At 35.5% G+C, this 16,643-nt stretch overlaps 2 protein-coding genes across 2 annotated transcripts; one reads left to right on the plus strand and one right to left on the minus strand.

Moving 5' to 3' along the window:
• Nucleotides 1–7,684: 7,684 nt before the first annotated feature.
• LOC110102962 lies at nucleotides 7,685–9,076 on the plus strand. Its single transcript, XM_020831489.1, has one exon. It carries the CDS (start codon nucleotides 7,685–7,687, stop codon nucleotides 9,074–9,076), a length of 1,392 nt encoding a protein of 463 aa, XP_020687148.1.
• Nucleotides 9,077–9,462: 386 nt separating this feature from the next.
• On the minus strand, nucleotides 9,463–10,643 carry LOC110102964 (E3 ubiquitin-protein ligase ATL31-like). The gene has a single exon (XM_020831490.2). It carries the CDS (start codon nucleotides 10,192–10,194, stop codon nucleotides 9,463–9,465), a length of 732 nt encoding a protein of 243 aa, XP_020687149.1. The 5' UTR covers nucleotides 10,195–10,643.
• Nucleotides 10,644–16,643: the final 6,000 nt, after the last annotated feature.

Consider the following 16,643-nt stretch of genomic DNA (forward strand, 5'->3'; position numbering starts at 1 on the left):
AAGAATCAATATAACAAAAAAATAGAACCTGAAGAACCCTGATCAATCTCACACTCCTACTCTCTTGCCCTAACCTGAAAATCATTAACCACATATAATGAGCTTAAAAAGCTCAGCATGTCACCAACCTATAATTGAAATCAAAGCATGGTACAGAATCAATATACATGTCAATCAATCAAATCATAGCAATCACTTACACATGATTATTGAGTCAATGCAGAGACAGAAATCAGTGCAAAAAGAGTAATATCCACAATCGATAGTAGTAAATTTTGTAAATAATATAAAAATTCATAAAACAATAAACCCGTACGTATGCCATATCTCTACAGTAATCGTCGTATTTATAACCTCAGTTAAATCATTAAAGAAAGCATCGTATCCATAATATCAGTATAATATAAATTGTCAACAGCGTCAAATCAATACATCGATAATGACTGTTAAAATCAAATCAATACAGTAAAATCATATTGGAATGTATACATGTTATCCAGTTATTCTATATCACGCACTCAGTGCATAACATGCATAAGATCAGTACAATGAATCACTAGTATCAAATAGTACCAATGTTTATATCAGTATCAGTATCAATCCAGTGACAGAGACAGAAATGCAATAACAGTGAAATCGTGCAGTAGCAGTAAATTCGTACAGTAATGATAAATCCGTACAATAATAAAAACAATGCTTCAAAACATGCACTTCAGTACAGTAGTCTTACCAAACAAGTAGAAGCGCTGGCTATTACGGTATTTTTCAGTCATGTATCAGTATTAGTAACATTATTCGTTGGCTCAGTAAACAGAGTCGTCACACTTTTTTATCCGTCGGCATAGTAATCATCTTCTTATAACTCCCAATCAGTATCACATGAATTAGTAGAGGATAACACCAAACCCTATTTAAAGAAAAGCCAGTCGGCCCACCATCCTGTACAGGTCAATCAGTCTCCAACAAACGGTTCAACCAATCTTTACTTGTCTTTGCACACACAGCCGTATCACAGTAATATAACAATACTTTCAATCATATAATCACATTCATTTTCATCTCACAAGTACATTATATCAAACAGACATAATTTAGCTTAATTTAGAAAATAGACAGAAATCATTGTATGTCAAAAATCATCCAGTGAAAAATCACAAATAAATACTCAAAATGCTCGTAATCACATTCTCTATAACATACAAAAAGTTACGATAACGGAAACACAAATCAGAGCAGAAAAATATCAAAACATGAAATCTTTGAAATCAGAAATAGGATCTGGATTCTTTACAGCGAGATGAGCAATTCTTCCAACTGCGTCGACGGACAAAAATTGCTCTGCGGCATCTGAAACCAACCTTTTTCCTTTTTCTTCCTTCTCTTTCTCTCCTCTTTTTTTCTCTCTTCAAAACGTGTCAATCGGTCCATATATAGAGAAAAGATATTTTCGATCGTACGGACGATATTTTTCGTTAGTACCGGGATGAACGTAAATATCGTCCGTACCGGGATGAACGGCTCTGTACTGCATTCAGACCACATTCGTACTGACGATATTTGATTTCTTACCGGGACGATTTCCTCTATTTTGCACTTGTTAAGTTCGTACAGACGAAGTCAGTTCGTACTGGATGAATCTGCAAAAAAAATCATGAAATCTAAAGGGTTTTACAAACAATCTGAATTTTATATGCTTATAGACAAGATGAACAACTCAACTAGATGAATCCAACAAACCTTAGTTCACTAAATTATGAGGCCATTAAAATACTTAAATGTTAAATTAAAGGACTATGATCAAAATATTTGATATGAGACATTTGATAGAATGTTGTAGAATTTTCTTTAAGTTTAACAAAATGCTCACTCTTAAAGTATTATAAAAAAACTAAAATTTTCAATATAAAGAGAACCCAGCTTAATTTGTAGAAATTTGGAGATTTAAAGAACTCTAGAACTCTACTTAACTTCATTGATGACTACCACCGCTAACCACAATCATTGTCTAATTGTCATTATTTCAATGTCATTGCTCAACTGAGATCTTCCAACCATTATCTTCTAACTAACATAATCTAACTATCATTTTCTAATAACTATCGTTCAATCGCCATCATCCAACTGTCGTTTCTTGATCATTATCATCTGGCCATCGTTATCCAATCACAATAGTTCATTAACTATCATCCTAATTGTCATCATATGACTACCATTATCAAATCATCATTGCCCAATTGTTATTATTATAATAGTGTGGATCATCATCGTCCAATAGAACCATCTAATTATTGCATCTCTAATATTCTCCCTCATATTTAGATAATACAAATATATATTACATACCAATTGATGGAGGGAACTTGATAATCTATTGAGAATTAAATTGGTAAAAGTAAGCGACAATATTTTAGTAGTTTGAAGCATAAAAACTCACAAGCTATATTCATACAAACATTTGACATGACATGAAAGTATCTAATGACGACAAGAATGTCAATTATAGATTCAAAATGCTAATGGGAATAATGGAAAAGTAAAATGAACAGCTTTGAATAAAGGTAGCATGAGAAAGCAAAAAAAGTGGAGTTCATCTAAGTTAAGACAAATTATGGACTAGTCACCTGCATAATTGAAGTACTTTTGAAGTAGCTACCATTAACAGAATTCTATGTAGTTGAATAAGTAGGATGGATAATACATGTTGCGTCCTGAAATATTCGTAGCGGTAGAGAGATATAAAGTTTAGCATCCCAGTTTATACGAAAATCCTAATCTAGTTGAAATTGGACACCATAAGTTTTACGTGGAAATCCCTAAAAAGGAGGAAAATCATGGGCCTGACCTAGTTGAATGAGGGTGATGGCTCAATGTAGCAAATATTCATTGTATATAACACAAAACATAGTTGGAGAATGGCATAACAACTATTCTTAAAAGAATGTTGATATGTTTGTTTGATTAGTAAGATCATAGTTGGAGGGCGACGGTGGTCGGAAGGACCGTAGTCGGCGGGCGACAATGGTCGGAAGGACCATATTCATTCCTCATTGGTGACGATGATCGGAAGGACCATAGTCGGCTAGCAGTGGAGGTCAGGCGAAAGTCCGACGTCAATCGGTAGCTTGGTAGATTATGACGGCAGTTGACGAAAGTTAGCCGGCTGTGATGTCGATGTGGAGCTTCAACCTCAAAGCTCTTCTTTTCTTTCCCCACTTCCTCCTCTCTTTCCATGAGAAGAATGGGTTTTATAGTCTTTCAGGAGTGTCCTGCTCTGTAAATATAAAGAAGATCGAGGGCATGTTAGGAGTGTTTCAATTAACGGCTCATATTGATCTCTTTGATCGTGGAGCGTCTATTAAGCATTTGAGTGCTCAAATGATGTCAGAATCAAGCAATCTTGGGCTCGTTAGATTTTTCTCGTCGAGCCCCTCGATTCGACTATAAGCATGCTACATTTAGAAATCATTTTGTAATCCAATTTATAATTTGAACCTTTCAAACGTGCTTCGGGTCTTCGATTTGGACCCATTTGAGCCCGGACCAGATTGAATTTGGTGTCGTTGGGTTCGTCATCTCGAGACGTTCGTTTCGACTATAAGTTTGACAAAATCAATGTTCAGATGACTCCAAATTTAATTTTGAAAGTTTCTCACTTGAATATACTTCAAGATTTATGGCCGATCAAGATAAATTTTTTGGCGATATATCAACACATAAGGGTAATAACTGGCCATGCATAAATGAACAAGGTTTAAACATTCACAATGGTTACAAAATGGTAAGATAGTTTGAACTGAATATTCTTGAAAAGTTATAGAAGAAATGGATAGATATCGTTCATGAAGAAAAATACGGGCCTATAATGAAATAAAAAGGATAACCAGAGGAAAGTATGGCACTATCATTGATGAAATGATAACAACAATGGCAGCTAAAAGGATGATGAAATAACAACTAACAGTACAATTGATCAGTAGTCACAAGGACCCTTTATATTCCATTTACATAAGACTTCAGTTCACTTTTCAATTTGTTTAAATCAGATTTATATTATTTTAGCAAGAAGTACAGCCCTAACATTTGGCTGTAAACTTGTAGATATGCAGCATCATGGAGAACCATTGACACAACTCTTTTGAAATTTAATATAATTATATTGTCTTTGTGTGGTCGTGAAATAAAATCGTAATGTATTCCAAACCCCCGGATGCAGTTCATTTCTTACATAAAAGAAACACGCCTATTTTGAGCGAAAAAGGAAATCACGCCGGAGAAAAAGAGTTGGGTGTCGATGCCGGTGGTGGGGAGAAGCACAAATCGGTGGCGATTTTCAGATTTGGATGCTCAGTAGATGCTTCGTGTGGTCACAGCTGAAGCCTGATGGACATTTTTCTACTTTCTCGAGCTTCGGACATGTCAACAAGCATCCCATGGCATCGTCCTCTCTTCCTTCCGACGAAGCCCGTTCCTCTCAATCATCGCTTCACCAACGCAACAATTTTGCATCCTTCGGCAATTCAAGCATTCCACCATGGAGGAGTGCAAATGAGGAGATTGAGCAGCACGCATTCAAAGCTCGGCGGGCGGCCGAGCGGATCGACCAACGCTATGCCGTCTCCGGATGCATAGGAGCCACCACATTCAGTTGCTTCAAGGGCACAAGAGATTGACTTTGTGCTTGAGATTAGCCTATAGGAATGAATGCACATTGAAAGAGAAGAATTTCTCAAAGCAAAAGCAAAAAATATTTAAGTGAGAACATTTTCAAGCTTATATGCACCAAAAGCAAAAAATAAATAAAATAGAGCATGCTAACCTACCTCTCTACTCATGTATCTGACTAAGATAAACATATGCAATAATGGAATTTATACGCCACCAAAAAAGTTATTTAACCAAGCACAAATTTTACAGTAATTTTCAATTCTCAAAGCACATAAATATTTAATTGAGAACATTTTCAAATTGACAGCAATATCTTTTGAACTTCTAGCAAACTTATGGTTGAGACAATACGGTTTGATAAGATAAACCTAAAAATACTAAATCATTTGGATTTATGTGCAAACAAGAGCGGAACCATCTATTATTTTTCAGGGTGGACAAACTTATAAGTAACTGTTAGCAGATATATCGGGGGTCAAAGGAGACAGCGCCCCCTAGCGAGGTTCGACCTGCCTGGTCAGGTCACGGGGTCAAGGGGCAGCGTCTAAAGACCATAATATTTTATATGGTTCATCATTTCCTGACAATAACACCTATACATAATGTGTTTAATTATACATGGGGCAATTGCCTAAAGACCATAATTTTTAAAAACTTTTAGGGGGGGGGGGGGGTGCAATTGCCCCCTCTGGACATAAGGGGGTTACGCCCCTGTGTGCAAATGAACTTAAATCAAGTACTTAGAGGTATAATATCAAGCTTTTGATATCATGTTAGGTATTAAATATCTACCAAGTTTTGCGCTATTATAATTAAGTTGTGCATCTTAGCAAGACAAATCCAATAGGTCCAAGGTTACTTATTACTTAATTTTGAGGTCAGTAAAATACTAAGATGTCATGAAAATACGAATGAAATCATTCAATATAGTATCTATCATTCTTATATGAATGATTAGAATGCCCCCTAAAGATGTCACACCCCAGGCCCCAGAAACGATACACTCCGACAACATGGAACACGGTGAAAAGATAAAATGTCATGTTTTGTACTCACAAGAAGGAAAAGTATGTAAATCAATAATATAATCAAGTACATCATAATAGATAATAAAAAGAAAATGAAAAATGTTTTGTACTCACAAGAAGAAAAAGTACGTAAATCAATAATATAATCAAATACATCATAATAGATAATAAAAAGAAAATGAAATAATCATTTTATTAATATAAATTCAAATAATAATACACCAAATCAATATAACTACTACAAACAAAATAATTCTTAAAAAATAATAACATGCATGAAATACCCAACCCTCAACATAAAATGTATAATCATCTACTACAAAATATAAAATATAAAATATAATCTATTGTTGATAGCTCTGCTCCTGAAGTGGTGGTCCACCTAGCACTCCAACAAGACTTATTATGAAAAAGTAATAATGAGTGAGTTAAATAAATAAAACTAAACAAGTAACCTATATCTATATCAAAGCATAAACGAAAAAAGGATGAAATATATAGTATAAACAACTAAAAGATGAGAATAACAATTTATAGTCACTAAATCAAAATAGTCATGGGATACATGATGTTTTCTATGACAATTTTTGATATGCTAATATAAGCCAATGCATATATCAAAATGCTACACACATAATATCATTCTAATGCAATAACTTTGGGTATCATCATGCCCTCAAATGACCTATCAGTCATTTATGTTATGTACATATACAAAAAAAATAAATTAGAATACTAAAAGCTTTAAAAGGTAAATGTTCAAAAAATTTTAGAAGGTGAAGAGTCTCAAAAGATTCAAAATTACCTAAAAATCTTTAAAGATAAATGCCTCAAAAGAACATATGTACGTAAAATCTCAGAATGAAATATCTCAAAAAATATATGTACATCTAAAATCTTAGATGATATAAGCCTCATAAGATATAAGAATATTTAAAATCTCAAAAAGCTAAAAATATCATAAGGTATACATTTCTTTGATTTATAAAAAAATCTTAAAAGGCTAAAAGCCTCAAAAGGTACATGTATAAAAAAAATCTTAGAATGCTAACAACCTAAAAAGATTCGGAGTTATTTAAAATCTTGAATATCTTAAAAGGAACATGCATTCGTAAAATCTAAGAAGAAAAAAATCTCAAAATATATATGTAAATTTAAAACCTCGAAAGGCATAAGCCCCACAAGGTATAAGATTATTGAAAAATCTCAAAAGATTAAAAGTTTTAGAAGATATATATTTATTCGATTCATTAAAACCCTCATAAGGCTTGATACGTCATCACAAAATTAGCTTGATCGGGCACGAATCTCGAGGCAAAAGCTAGTTGGAAACTTCAAAATTTAATTTTGGGAGCACCCGAACTCCAATTTCAGAAAGCTTATAGTCAAACTGAGCGTCTCGGAAATACAAACCCAACGACACCAAGATCAACCAAATCCGAGCCCAAATGAGTCCGAACACTACAAGAAAATAGGCAATTAGCGACAAATAAAATTGGTCGCTAAAAATGTTAATTTGGACGCTAAAGCAAATAGCGACAAAAAATATTTGGGTCGCTGATTTGTCGCAGTAGCCTCGTCGCTAAGGCTTTTAGCGACCAAAAAAATTTTTTGGATGCTAAATTAGCGACCACTAATTAGTATTAGTCGCTAAAATTAGACATATTAGCGACCATTTTTTTTGGACACTAATGAATATTTATTTGGATGCTATTTAATTTTTTAATAATTAATTTTTCTTTATTACATTTTTTCTATAGCGACCAAAATAAAAATTGGTTGCAAAATGATCAACCAAAAAAATCACATGCACCTTTAATTTCATTAAATATAAAATTTGTGATATTGCAACAGGACGGACTGGAAGAGAATTGAAGCTGAATTGAGAGAGGCGGCTAGGGTTTTTTTCTTCCGCTCCGCCAACTTCTGAGCATACGATCTTCTTCTCTCCTCCTCCGGCTTGGCCGGAGGCCTCTCTTTTCCTTGCTACTATGGGTGAGAGTTTTAATCCTTCGGATTTCCCTGCTCTTGTTAAGGCTCCTGTGGTATTTCCTTCCTCTACTCCCAGAAACTGGAACAAAGTTTTCGCTCCAGAACCCTCTGCTTCCAAAGTTCTTTGCCTTTCTCACTTCCCGCAGGAACCAGAAATTGTTCCTTTTTCTGAAGAGAAGCTGACTAAAGGTGGAGAAGATTGGAACTTATGTCTTGTTGGATACTCTATTGGTAGACGTCCGTTCTATGAAGCGTTATTAGGTGCCATAAAGAAAACTTGGAGTCTTAAAGGTTCTGTCCAGCTCTTATCGTTAAGCGATGGTTTCTTTCTCCTTCGTTTTTCGTGCTCGGAAGACTACGAGATGGTCTGGTCTCGGGGAGTTTGGTTTTTGCTGGGAAGGCCTTTTGTTCTTCAAAAGTGGCACCCTAAGTTCAAGCCGCAGCGGGAAAACTTCACGTCCGTCCCGATATGGGTAAAAATACATGATTTACCCCTTGCATGTTGGAATTCTGAGGGGATCTCTAGAATTGCTAGCAAGATTGGTATCCCTCTTGCTGCGAACAATCTTACGGAGCAGAAAACGCGTCTCACCTTCGCGAGGGTATGTGTTCTGGTGGATAACAACGCTGCCTACCCGGAAGAAATTAAAGTATCACTGGATGGAGACCTCGTAAGCTTGAAGGTGCAATATGAATGGCGTCCTTTCCCTTGTGACCACTGTAAGTCTTTAATGCATTACTCTTCTGCATGTCCGTCCAAACCAGAGGTAGATGCCGAAAAACCGGATAATTTTACTAAAACTCATCGTGGTAGGAATTTTAGTAGGAAAGGCAGAAACAGGAACTCCTCTAATGCTAGAGATTTCTCAAAACCTCCATCGGAAATTCCTAAACCAAAAGTCCAGTTTTCTCAAAATCCTCCGGAACAACAATTTCATGTTCCAAATGTCACTACTACAACTACAAACATTATTGGGCTTCCTCTCCATTATCAGCCTCATTCCCCAACCCCTCAATCCCAAGCTACTAACAGTCCTATGGTTCAGGACACCTCTATCCCTCATAACTCCATGACTGTTGAAGCCCCAATGGTTTCAGCTATCCCAAATTTAAATTCACCCAACGACGAGGAGGTAGTCTCTGCCTCATCCAGCTCGTTACACATCCTTGGTGCGGTTTTGAATCAGGATGTGTCGGTCATGTCTCCGAACAAGTTTGATGTTCTAATAGATGAGGATGTCAGAAACATATTGGAAGAGCCTGAATCCGGAAAAATTGGTCAGGAAGTTAATTCCAAAAAACAAAAACAGAAAGAAAAATTTAAAGAAACTGTGGCTTCTAAAAAATCTGCTAAGGGGAAGCAGGTTAAAAAACCCCATTCTTCCAATTAAAAATGTTTATTCCATCCATTGCGGCGTGGAATGTTCGTGGTTTCAATCGTCTTGACAAAGTCCTTTGTTGCAAGCGTCTTACGGAGTCCTTCAAATTAGACATGATCTGTATTTTGGAAAATAGGATTCATGCCAATTCCTTGCAAGACCCGTTCTTTGAACAGTCTCACTCTATTTCTATAATGAAAGTAGTTGCCATAATTTTGCCCTGTCTTCTTCGGGGAGGATCTGGATAAAGTGGAATGCGAATAAGCTGTGCTTTCATCCTACTCATGTCTCTTCACAAATGATATCTGGTATGGTTTCAGTTGCATCTGCTTCCCTATTTCAGATATCCGTTATTTATGCCTCTAATAGCACCCTTGAACGAAAAGAGCTTTGGGAATCTATTGATCTGATTGCGCGATCCTCGCGAGCTCTCGCATCTCCTCTTTCCTCTCATTCATATCATCCACCGTGATCACCACATGATCCGCCGGCGGAGCGTCGGGAGGTAAAGCTGATGCCGGAGGCGCCGGCGCAAGCATTGCCCCATCGTTTCGCGCGGGAATTCTGGATGCACGATCGGGAGAATAGAAGGTGTAATTAGCGCGGCAAACAGGGCAAGTGACGTGGGTTTCGAGCCAGGCGTCTACACACTCCTGATGGAAAACGTGGTCGCACTCGGGGAGGAGGCGGATGGTCTCGTCATCCTCGAATTCGTTGAGGCAGATTGCACACTCGAGCGCGCCCTTTCCGATTTTGTGCTCCTTCACTTCTGAATACACCAGCGTCGGGAAGTTCTCGAGAACCTCGGGATCAAGCCCTCGCTGAAACCTGATGCGGCCGGCGGTCATCGCGACAGCGTTGGAGACGGTGGAGAAATTGTCGTTCCCGTTGCCGCTGCACTGACGGATGTAGATGGAGAAGAAGCCGAGGAAGAAGAAGGCGGTAACGAGCACGACGATGATGATGGCCATGGATGGGTTAAAATTGGGCGACGCCCCCGGACCATTGTTGTTGCTGCTAGTATTGCTTTCATTCGACGGTGGTTGGGCTTCGACGCAGTGTCCGATGAAGAGAAGCACTACGAAGAGATGAAAACCGGCGACGGGACGGTGACGGTGCTTCACAGCCATTGGAGAGTGATTGGGCAGCTTAGGTTGCTTTGTGGACTTTGGGATAACCGGGAGAAGTGGAAGGTGGGGACAAGGGAGGTGATATAAAGAGTAGTGCTGATCTGTTAGCCGTCAAAATGGAAAGGATCGCGACGGCCAAGGTGGTGTGGGTACGGTCACCGCCAACAGTGCCAAATGGCAGTACGGAAGCTGTTCCAAAGGAAGGCTTCATTTAGGGTTGGTGATGTGACACATCCGGATTCATCTTTGAACTCCGCACAAAATAATTTTTCCATTTAAGAACCTTAGAGAAATTATTTTGTGCACGGTTCGGAGAGCAATCAGAACGTGCCGCGTGATCCGATACAAAGCGACATCGAGAAAAAAAGTGACATGACGCGTATTGGTCTCTGGACGCCGTCCGGTGTCCCACATAATAATTTTTCTCATTGTTTGGGAGAGCTTTTTTAATGCTTTATAAAATAGATTACGAATAAAAAATTTCTTGAAGTAAAATTTTTTGTAATAGAAAATAGTTTTAAAAAGGAATAAGAAAGCTGTCGCAAACGAAGCCTTAATCTGCTATGATATTGGTGGTTTTGGATGTCTTTTGATAGTCGAATAGCTGTTAAGAAAGCTCAATAGTGTTACATTTGATTGCTCAATTATGTAAATCTTAATTAAAAAAACCTAATTAGTGCTTAATTACTTTGTAATATAATTAATTATTAAATATCATAAAAAATAATTAATAAACAGAATTAGTATAAACTTTCATCAATGTTTATCTCGCTAATTAAGCATTACATACCCTTTAATTGTAAGTGGCTTATTAAAAATTAACTTATTTGGTTGGGTCGGTTGAATTTCTCATTGTGAGAATTGAACCTTTCATTTTCGGTAAAAGAAAGGCTACGTTCGATACAATTTATTTTCTTGTCTTTTTGGCTGTATTTATTAAGCTTCTGAACTCTTGAAAGCTGTAAATGATCGCTCTTTAATGTTTATTTTTATAGTCATTTTCAGTTGATTTCTTCTAAGTTGTTTTGACTGTTTACGTTCTGCTATTTTAAGCAGAAATTTATTCCCAAAAAAATATTTTCAATTATTTATAACATGATAATTTTAGTTCAAAATAAATAAAATTGAACTGATTAATTATAACATATATAGTTTTACTTAATTATTACAGGCGTAAAAAATACTTTTAAGTCATAACTTTATATGAAGATCGAACATATAAACATATAGACTTTTTTTATACATGAAAAAAAGCATGAGTGAAACTAGGTGTGGACAGCTTTTGCCAAATGACAACGATCATAAGATTACAAGAGTATGATAGTTGGCAAAAAACATGACGGAGTTGGTATAGGATAAAAGTTGTTTGGACTGTTTTTGTCAAATGACAACGATCAGGCATTACTGGTTGAGCGGCGATGGTGGGGATTCAGATTGGGTAGAGACAATCATGTGATGGCGGTAAACGAGCGGCGGCGATATGACGATGGTCGTTGAGCGATGGCGGTCCAATAATGGTGGTCCGATAGTAGCAGTTTGACATTGGTGGTCTGATAATGACATTGGTCCAACGACTGAGGTCATACAGTGGCGGTGGTTTAGCGATGATGGTTAGGCGGTTGCAATTTGACAATTATGGTCGGCATGCATTTGTTTAAAATCAATGGTTTGACAATGATAGTGGTCCGATGACTATTGTCCAGCGGTGACAGTTCAATGATGGTTATCAAGCGAAGATGGTTCGAAAATGATGGCCAAGCGGTGCTCCAACGGTGGGAATTAGGTGGTTGTTCTCAAGTAGAGCTTTAGGTCAAGTTTTTTAGTGCTCTTGAATCTCTAGTCAATGGTCCCTTTCATGTAGAGAGCAGAGACATATTTATATATTTTTTAAGTGACATGCCTTATAAATATGGAGAAAATCTAGAATACTTTATTGGACATCCCTTATTGATTTTCTAAATCATAAAATATTATTTATCTTAGAAATGCCTTAATGCTATTTTATTTAAGCAATCTTGGGCTCGTTGAATTCGTCTCATTTATATGTGTGATTCAATAATAATCATGCTAATTTTGGAGGTCATTTGGTTTTCCAATCAATGCTTAAAATATCTGAACTTTGCTTCAAGCTCTTGGTCTATAGGCTTATTTGTACTTGGATTTAGCCATTTTTTATGTCATCGAGTTCTTCTCATTGGGCCAAATGGTTTTACTATAAATTTTAAAATTAGAGTTTGAATGGCCATGGATTTAATTATAAAAGTATTCAATTAATCCAATGTGTAATGAGACTTGTGCCTAATAAACCTGACTTTTAATAATCTATCAATTGCCCTTATTTTTGGACATAAAATTATGCATATTTAAAAATATGTTGAATTCAAAATATCAATTTTGCCACATGAGCAACTAAAGTTATGCAAAGTTAGTTGTGCGTGCATAGGGGTGGGCTCTACAGTCTACAACGCCCTAAACCCTAAATGTGATGGTGATGGGTAGCCTTTTGGTGAGATTGCTACTAGGAAAGGTTATGGATGGTTAGTTTGATTTTTATAGAAGTGTTTTGGAGTCTATGGTTGAAGGATGAGGAGTTTAGAGGGGTATATTACTAGAAATACTAAGATTAGTCCAGTTTGAGTTGATTTGGGCTTATTTGGAATATCACTTTAAAGAATAAAGAGCGCCTTTGTGTGAGATAAATAATGGTAGAATGTTAAATTAGGATTTAAACTTGTGATCTAGAGTTGATGGGACAATTTAATGGGGTTTAAGACGATGTTGAAGGATAGGGATTAAGACTAGTTCTAAGTGTTCAATGATTATATGGAAGTGTTTAGAAAGATTTTATGATTTTGATTACTAATTTATTGGTCTTATGGAATGCTTATGAAGTGGAGTTGCGAATAATTTAGAGTAGGCATTTATAATGATTTATAAACAATATATATATATTTAAAATTATGGGCTCATGATTAGGCTATTGTAATTGGACATTTTCTTTGATATTTTTGTTGGATTTATTTGGTCTTAGCTCTTGTAATTGGGATTTCAGCTTGATTATATTCATCCAAATGATGTGCTACATCAAAAGGCATACAATGCATGCAAATGCTAATGTGTTTTGGTTCTAAAATTTTTTTTTTTTTCATTTTGGGAAATTATTGTGGTAAACCCACTTTCATATAACTAGAAAAGGATGTACAAATGAGGCCTCAAAAAGGAGGCAAAAAGGAAAAAAAAAATTACATAACAAAAGCAGGTAAAGAAGCTAAGGATGTCAAAAACAGCTTCATAAAATTACGTGAGCAAAACCATCTATTAAGGCACAAGGCTTGCTGGACTCAGGGTGCTACATAATCCATCATGATAGTTAAGAAGATAAACCAGAAAGAGAACCACATTAGTGACTAGTAGAACCAAAAAGTCCAAACGAAAGTTCCCAACAAACCACATAGCAACAACATGCTACTAGACCAATATCACCTCTATAATTTAGCACCAAAACCATAATGAATAGGCAAAAAACTAAAATAGAAAATCAGCAGATTAAACTTAAATAATTCTCATCATTTTTTCAATCACTGATTATGGCTCTTATAGCTTTTTTAGCAAAAGCAAAATGGTGTTAAAACAAGAAGAGGATCCCCCATACCTTCTTCCATTGTGTTCTCTCCACAGAAAATAAATTATAGCATAAATGACCAAGCAGTAAATGCTTTTAGAGTGCACAAAATAATTAGGGTTACCTGTGAAACCACTTAAGTAAAATAAGATAAGCTCTTAAACATCGAGGTCTCTTTTGGTGCAATGGTTAAACTTTCATTAAGAAAATTTACAGTTAAGTGTACTCATCCTAGAGAAATCCTATGATGAGTGACCTCATGGGATGTTACAGACAAAACCATAAGGCTCTTTGGTCAAAGCAGACAATATCATGATAATTAAGAATTTGGGCTATAACAATTAATATTAAAGCAATACTACAGTCAAAAGATGAGAACAAAGTGTCATACAAGACAAAGTGCTATGCCATGGGAGCCTCCTCTTAAATCATGTATAGAACAAAGTGCTATGTGGCGCGAGTTGCCTCTTGAAATTGTAGGGGCCACCTCTAGAATCATATATGCCTAGGGAATGATTCTGAGATAAATATTATGATGAGGATGTCAATTACTTAGATGTGGGAGATTGTAAAATACCTTAAGTAAAATAAGCTAAACTCTTAAACATCTAGGCACTTTTTTGTGTAATAATTGGAATTTCATTAAGAAACTCTATGATTAAGCATGCTCATTAGTCATTCCAGAGAAATCTTGGGATCGGTGGTCTCCTACGAAGTTACATTAACATGACAAAATCGTGAAACACTTAGGCCAAGCAGACAATATCTTGATAGTTAAGAGTTTGAGATGTTATATCACCTTTGATGCAATTAAAACTTGCAAAATACTAGGCCGAAAACAAAAAATAGAGGCCCCAAGGAAATGACCAGTTAATAAACTGAAAGAAAATTTGCATTAAAAAAATATGTGGGTTGAATTTGAATGTTCTCAAAGATGTTAACGACGCAAAATTATAATATCAAAAAAAGATATGGTGTGACTGCCCTTGACATCAATGGGGACTTCTCCTTAAAATTGTGAATCAAGTAAATTCTCCTAAATTATATTATCTCACATCCTTGAAGTTGCACATCAATTACAATAAAAATTATCATAGAGTTTTATCTTAAATTTCTCAAATTACTTGAATTTATTATAAAGGCTTAGTGGGGCTCTAAAAAATGTTAAAAATGAGTTCATAATGTTATAAAAATATCCAAAGGACCTAAAAAAATGTCTGAAACATATATTTACAGCTGAAAATTGTATTCAAACATGTGTAGGCAACCATACCAACTAGCCGACTAATTGTTATATATTGTTGGTATAACCTGAAACTCCTATGCACCCTCATGCGCACTCATAGCTAGGAGCGATTATTCTGTGTGGACACCAGACAAGAGAACTGTCCGGTTCCGTGCTCAGTACCGAGCGGTACCGAGCGCAGTACATTTTTCGAAGCGACATGGTGTATTTTTATTGGTCTCCAGACGAATTCAGACCCGCACGTAATAATTTTTCTAAGGAGGCACTATATATAATGCCCTAAATCCTAAATGTATTCAATACATGCAATTGTTGGTGTATTTTGGCTATTGGAAAATTCATGGCAAAAAATTATAAGATGAGATCGTTCCTTGGATGTTAAGGTAGCAAACTAAATTCCCCTAAATTATAATATCACCCATTCAAAAAGTAGACAAGTCATTTAGAGCAAAATTGTCATGAAATTTAATCTGAAATTTCTCAAAATTGCTTAAAATTGTTTGTAGAGGCTTTGTGATCGATGCTCTTAAAATGTTAAAATTGAGTTCATAATATCCAAAAATGATCCTAAGAATCCCAAACTGATTTATAGTTAACTTGTAATTGAAATTATTTTATATAGAATAATAAAGTAAAATGTTAGCATAATTATCTTAAACAAATATCTTAATCACAGTTTAACTGAAAAAGATGAACTGTTTATTTATATCTTAAAAACATCTAAGTTCAGTTCTAATTAAGTATTTTGCTATTTCCAATTGGTGTGATTAATGTCGAACTTGTTCGGCGGATTTAGTTAAGATAAATATTTGTTAATCAAAGGTAAATTATTCTGCATAAGATTAAGATAACATATAACTAATATTTTGTTAAAAAATAATTATTAATTAATTAGGGAGCCAACGCGCTTAATAATACGATAACAATTGTTAGGTTTTTCTTATGTAATAATAAAATAATTATAATACCTTTACGATTTTTAGAAATTAATTTAACGTATTTTTTTTTGTTATTTTGGCAAGACCAAAGTTTTTAGGTTTTTCTTTGTTTTTTTTTTTGGATTTTGGGTCTGTATTTTTGTTGCTATGGTTTTGAGTTGACTTTTTAAATGATTTGTTGGTCAGGATGAGATAATTAATTTTAAGCTAATTTTGACTTGGCTCCTAATTAAGTTTGAGAGTCGGCTCATTTAAAAAATATTAATTATAAAATACTTTGAGAATTACAAATTTTATCTTCTTATTGTTCTTCTAATTATTAAAATTTTTATCATTTTTTTATAACCATTTGAATTGCAATTGCCATCGCCATCTTTCTTTTGTGATAAATTAATTGTCTTTCGAGTATATTAGAACTCAACGAATTAAATGCAAGATTGAGGTCGCAATATATTAATTATTGCCCACCATTTGACATCTGTCCTCACTCTCGAGCGGCATCACCTTTTAAGTGGGGCCCAATCTGAAAGCAGCGGTGAAAGAACAAGAAGACGGTAACGAGACAGAGAAACAGAAGCCGAAATAGGAAGAAGGGAAAAATACTTCATTACCCAGAAAAGCGGTACAGAATCCTTTAAATAGA

Source organism: Dendrobium catenatum, unplaced genomic scaffold (assembly GCF_001605985.2).
Source record: "Dendrobium catenatum unplaced genomic scaffold, ASM160598v2 fragScaff_scaffold_1482, whole genome shotgun sequence".
Classification (NCBI taxonomy): domain Eukaryota; kingdom Viridiplantae; phylum Streptophyta; class Magnoliopsida; order Asparagales; family Orchidaceae; genus Dendrobium; species Dendrobium catenatum.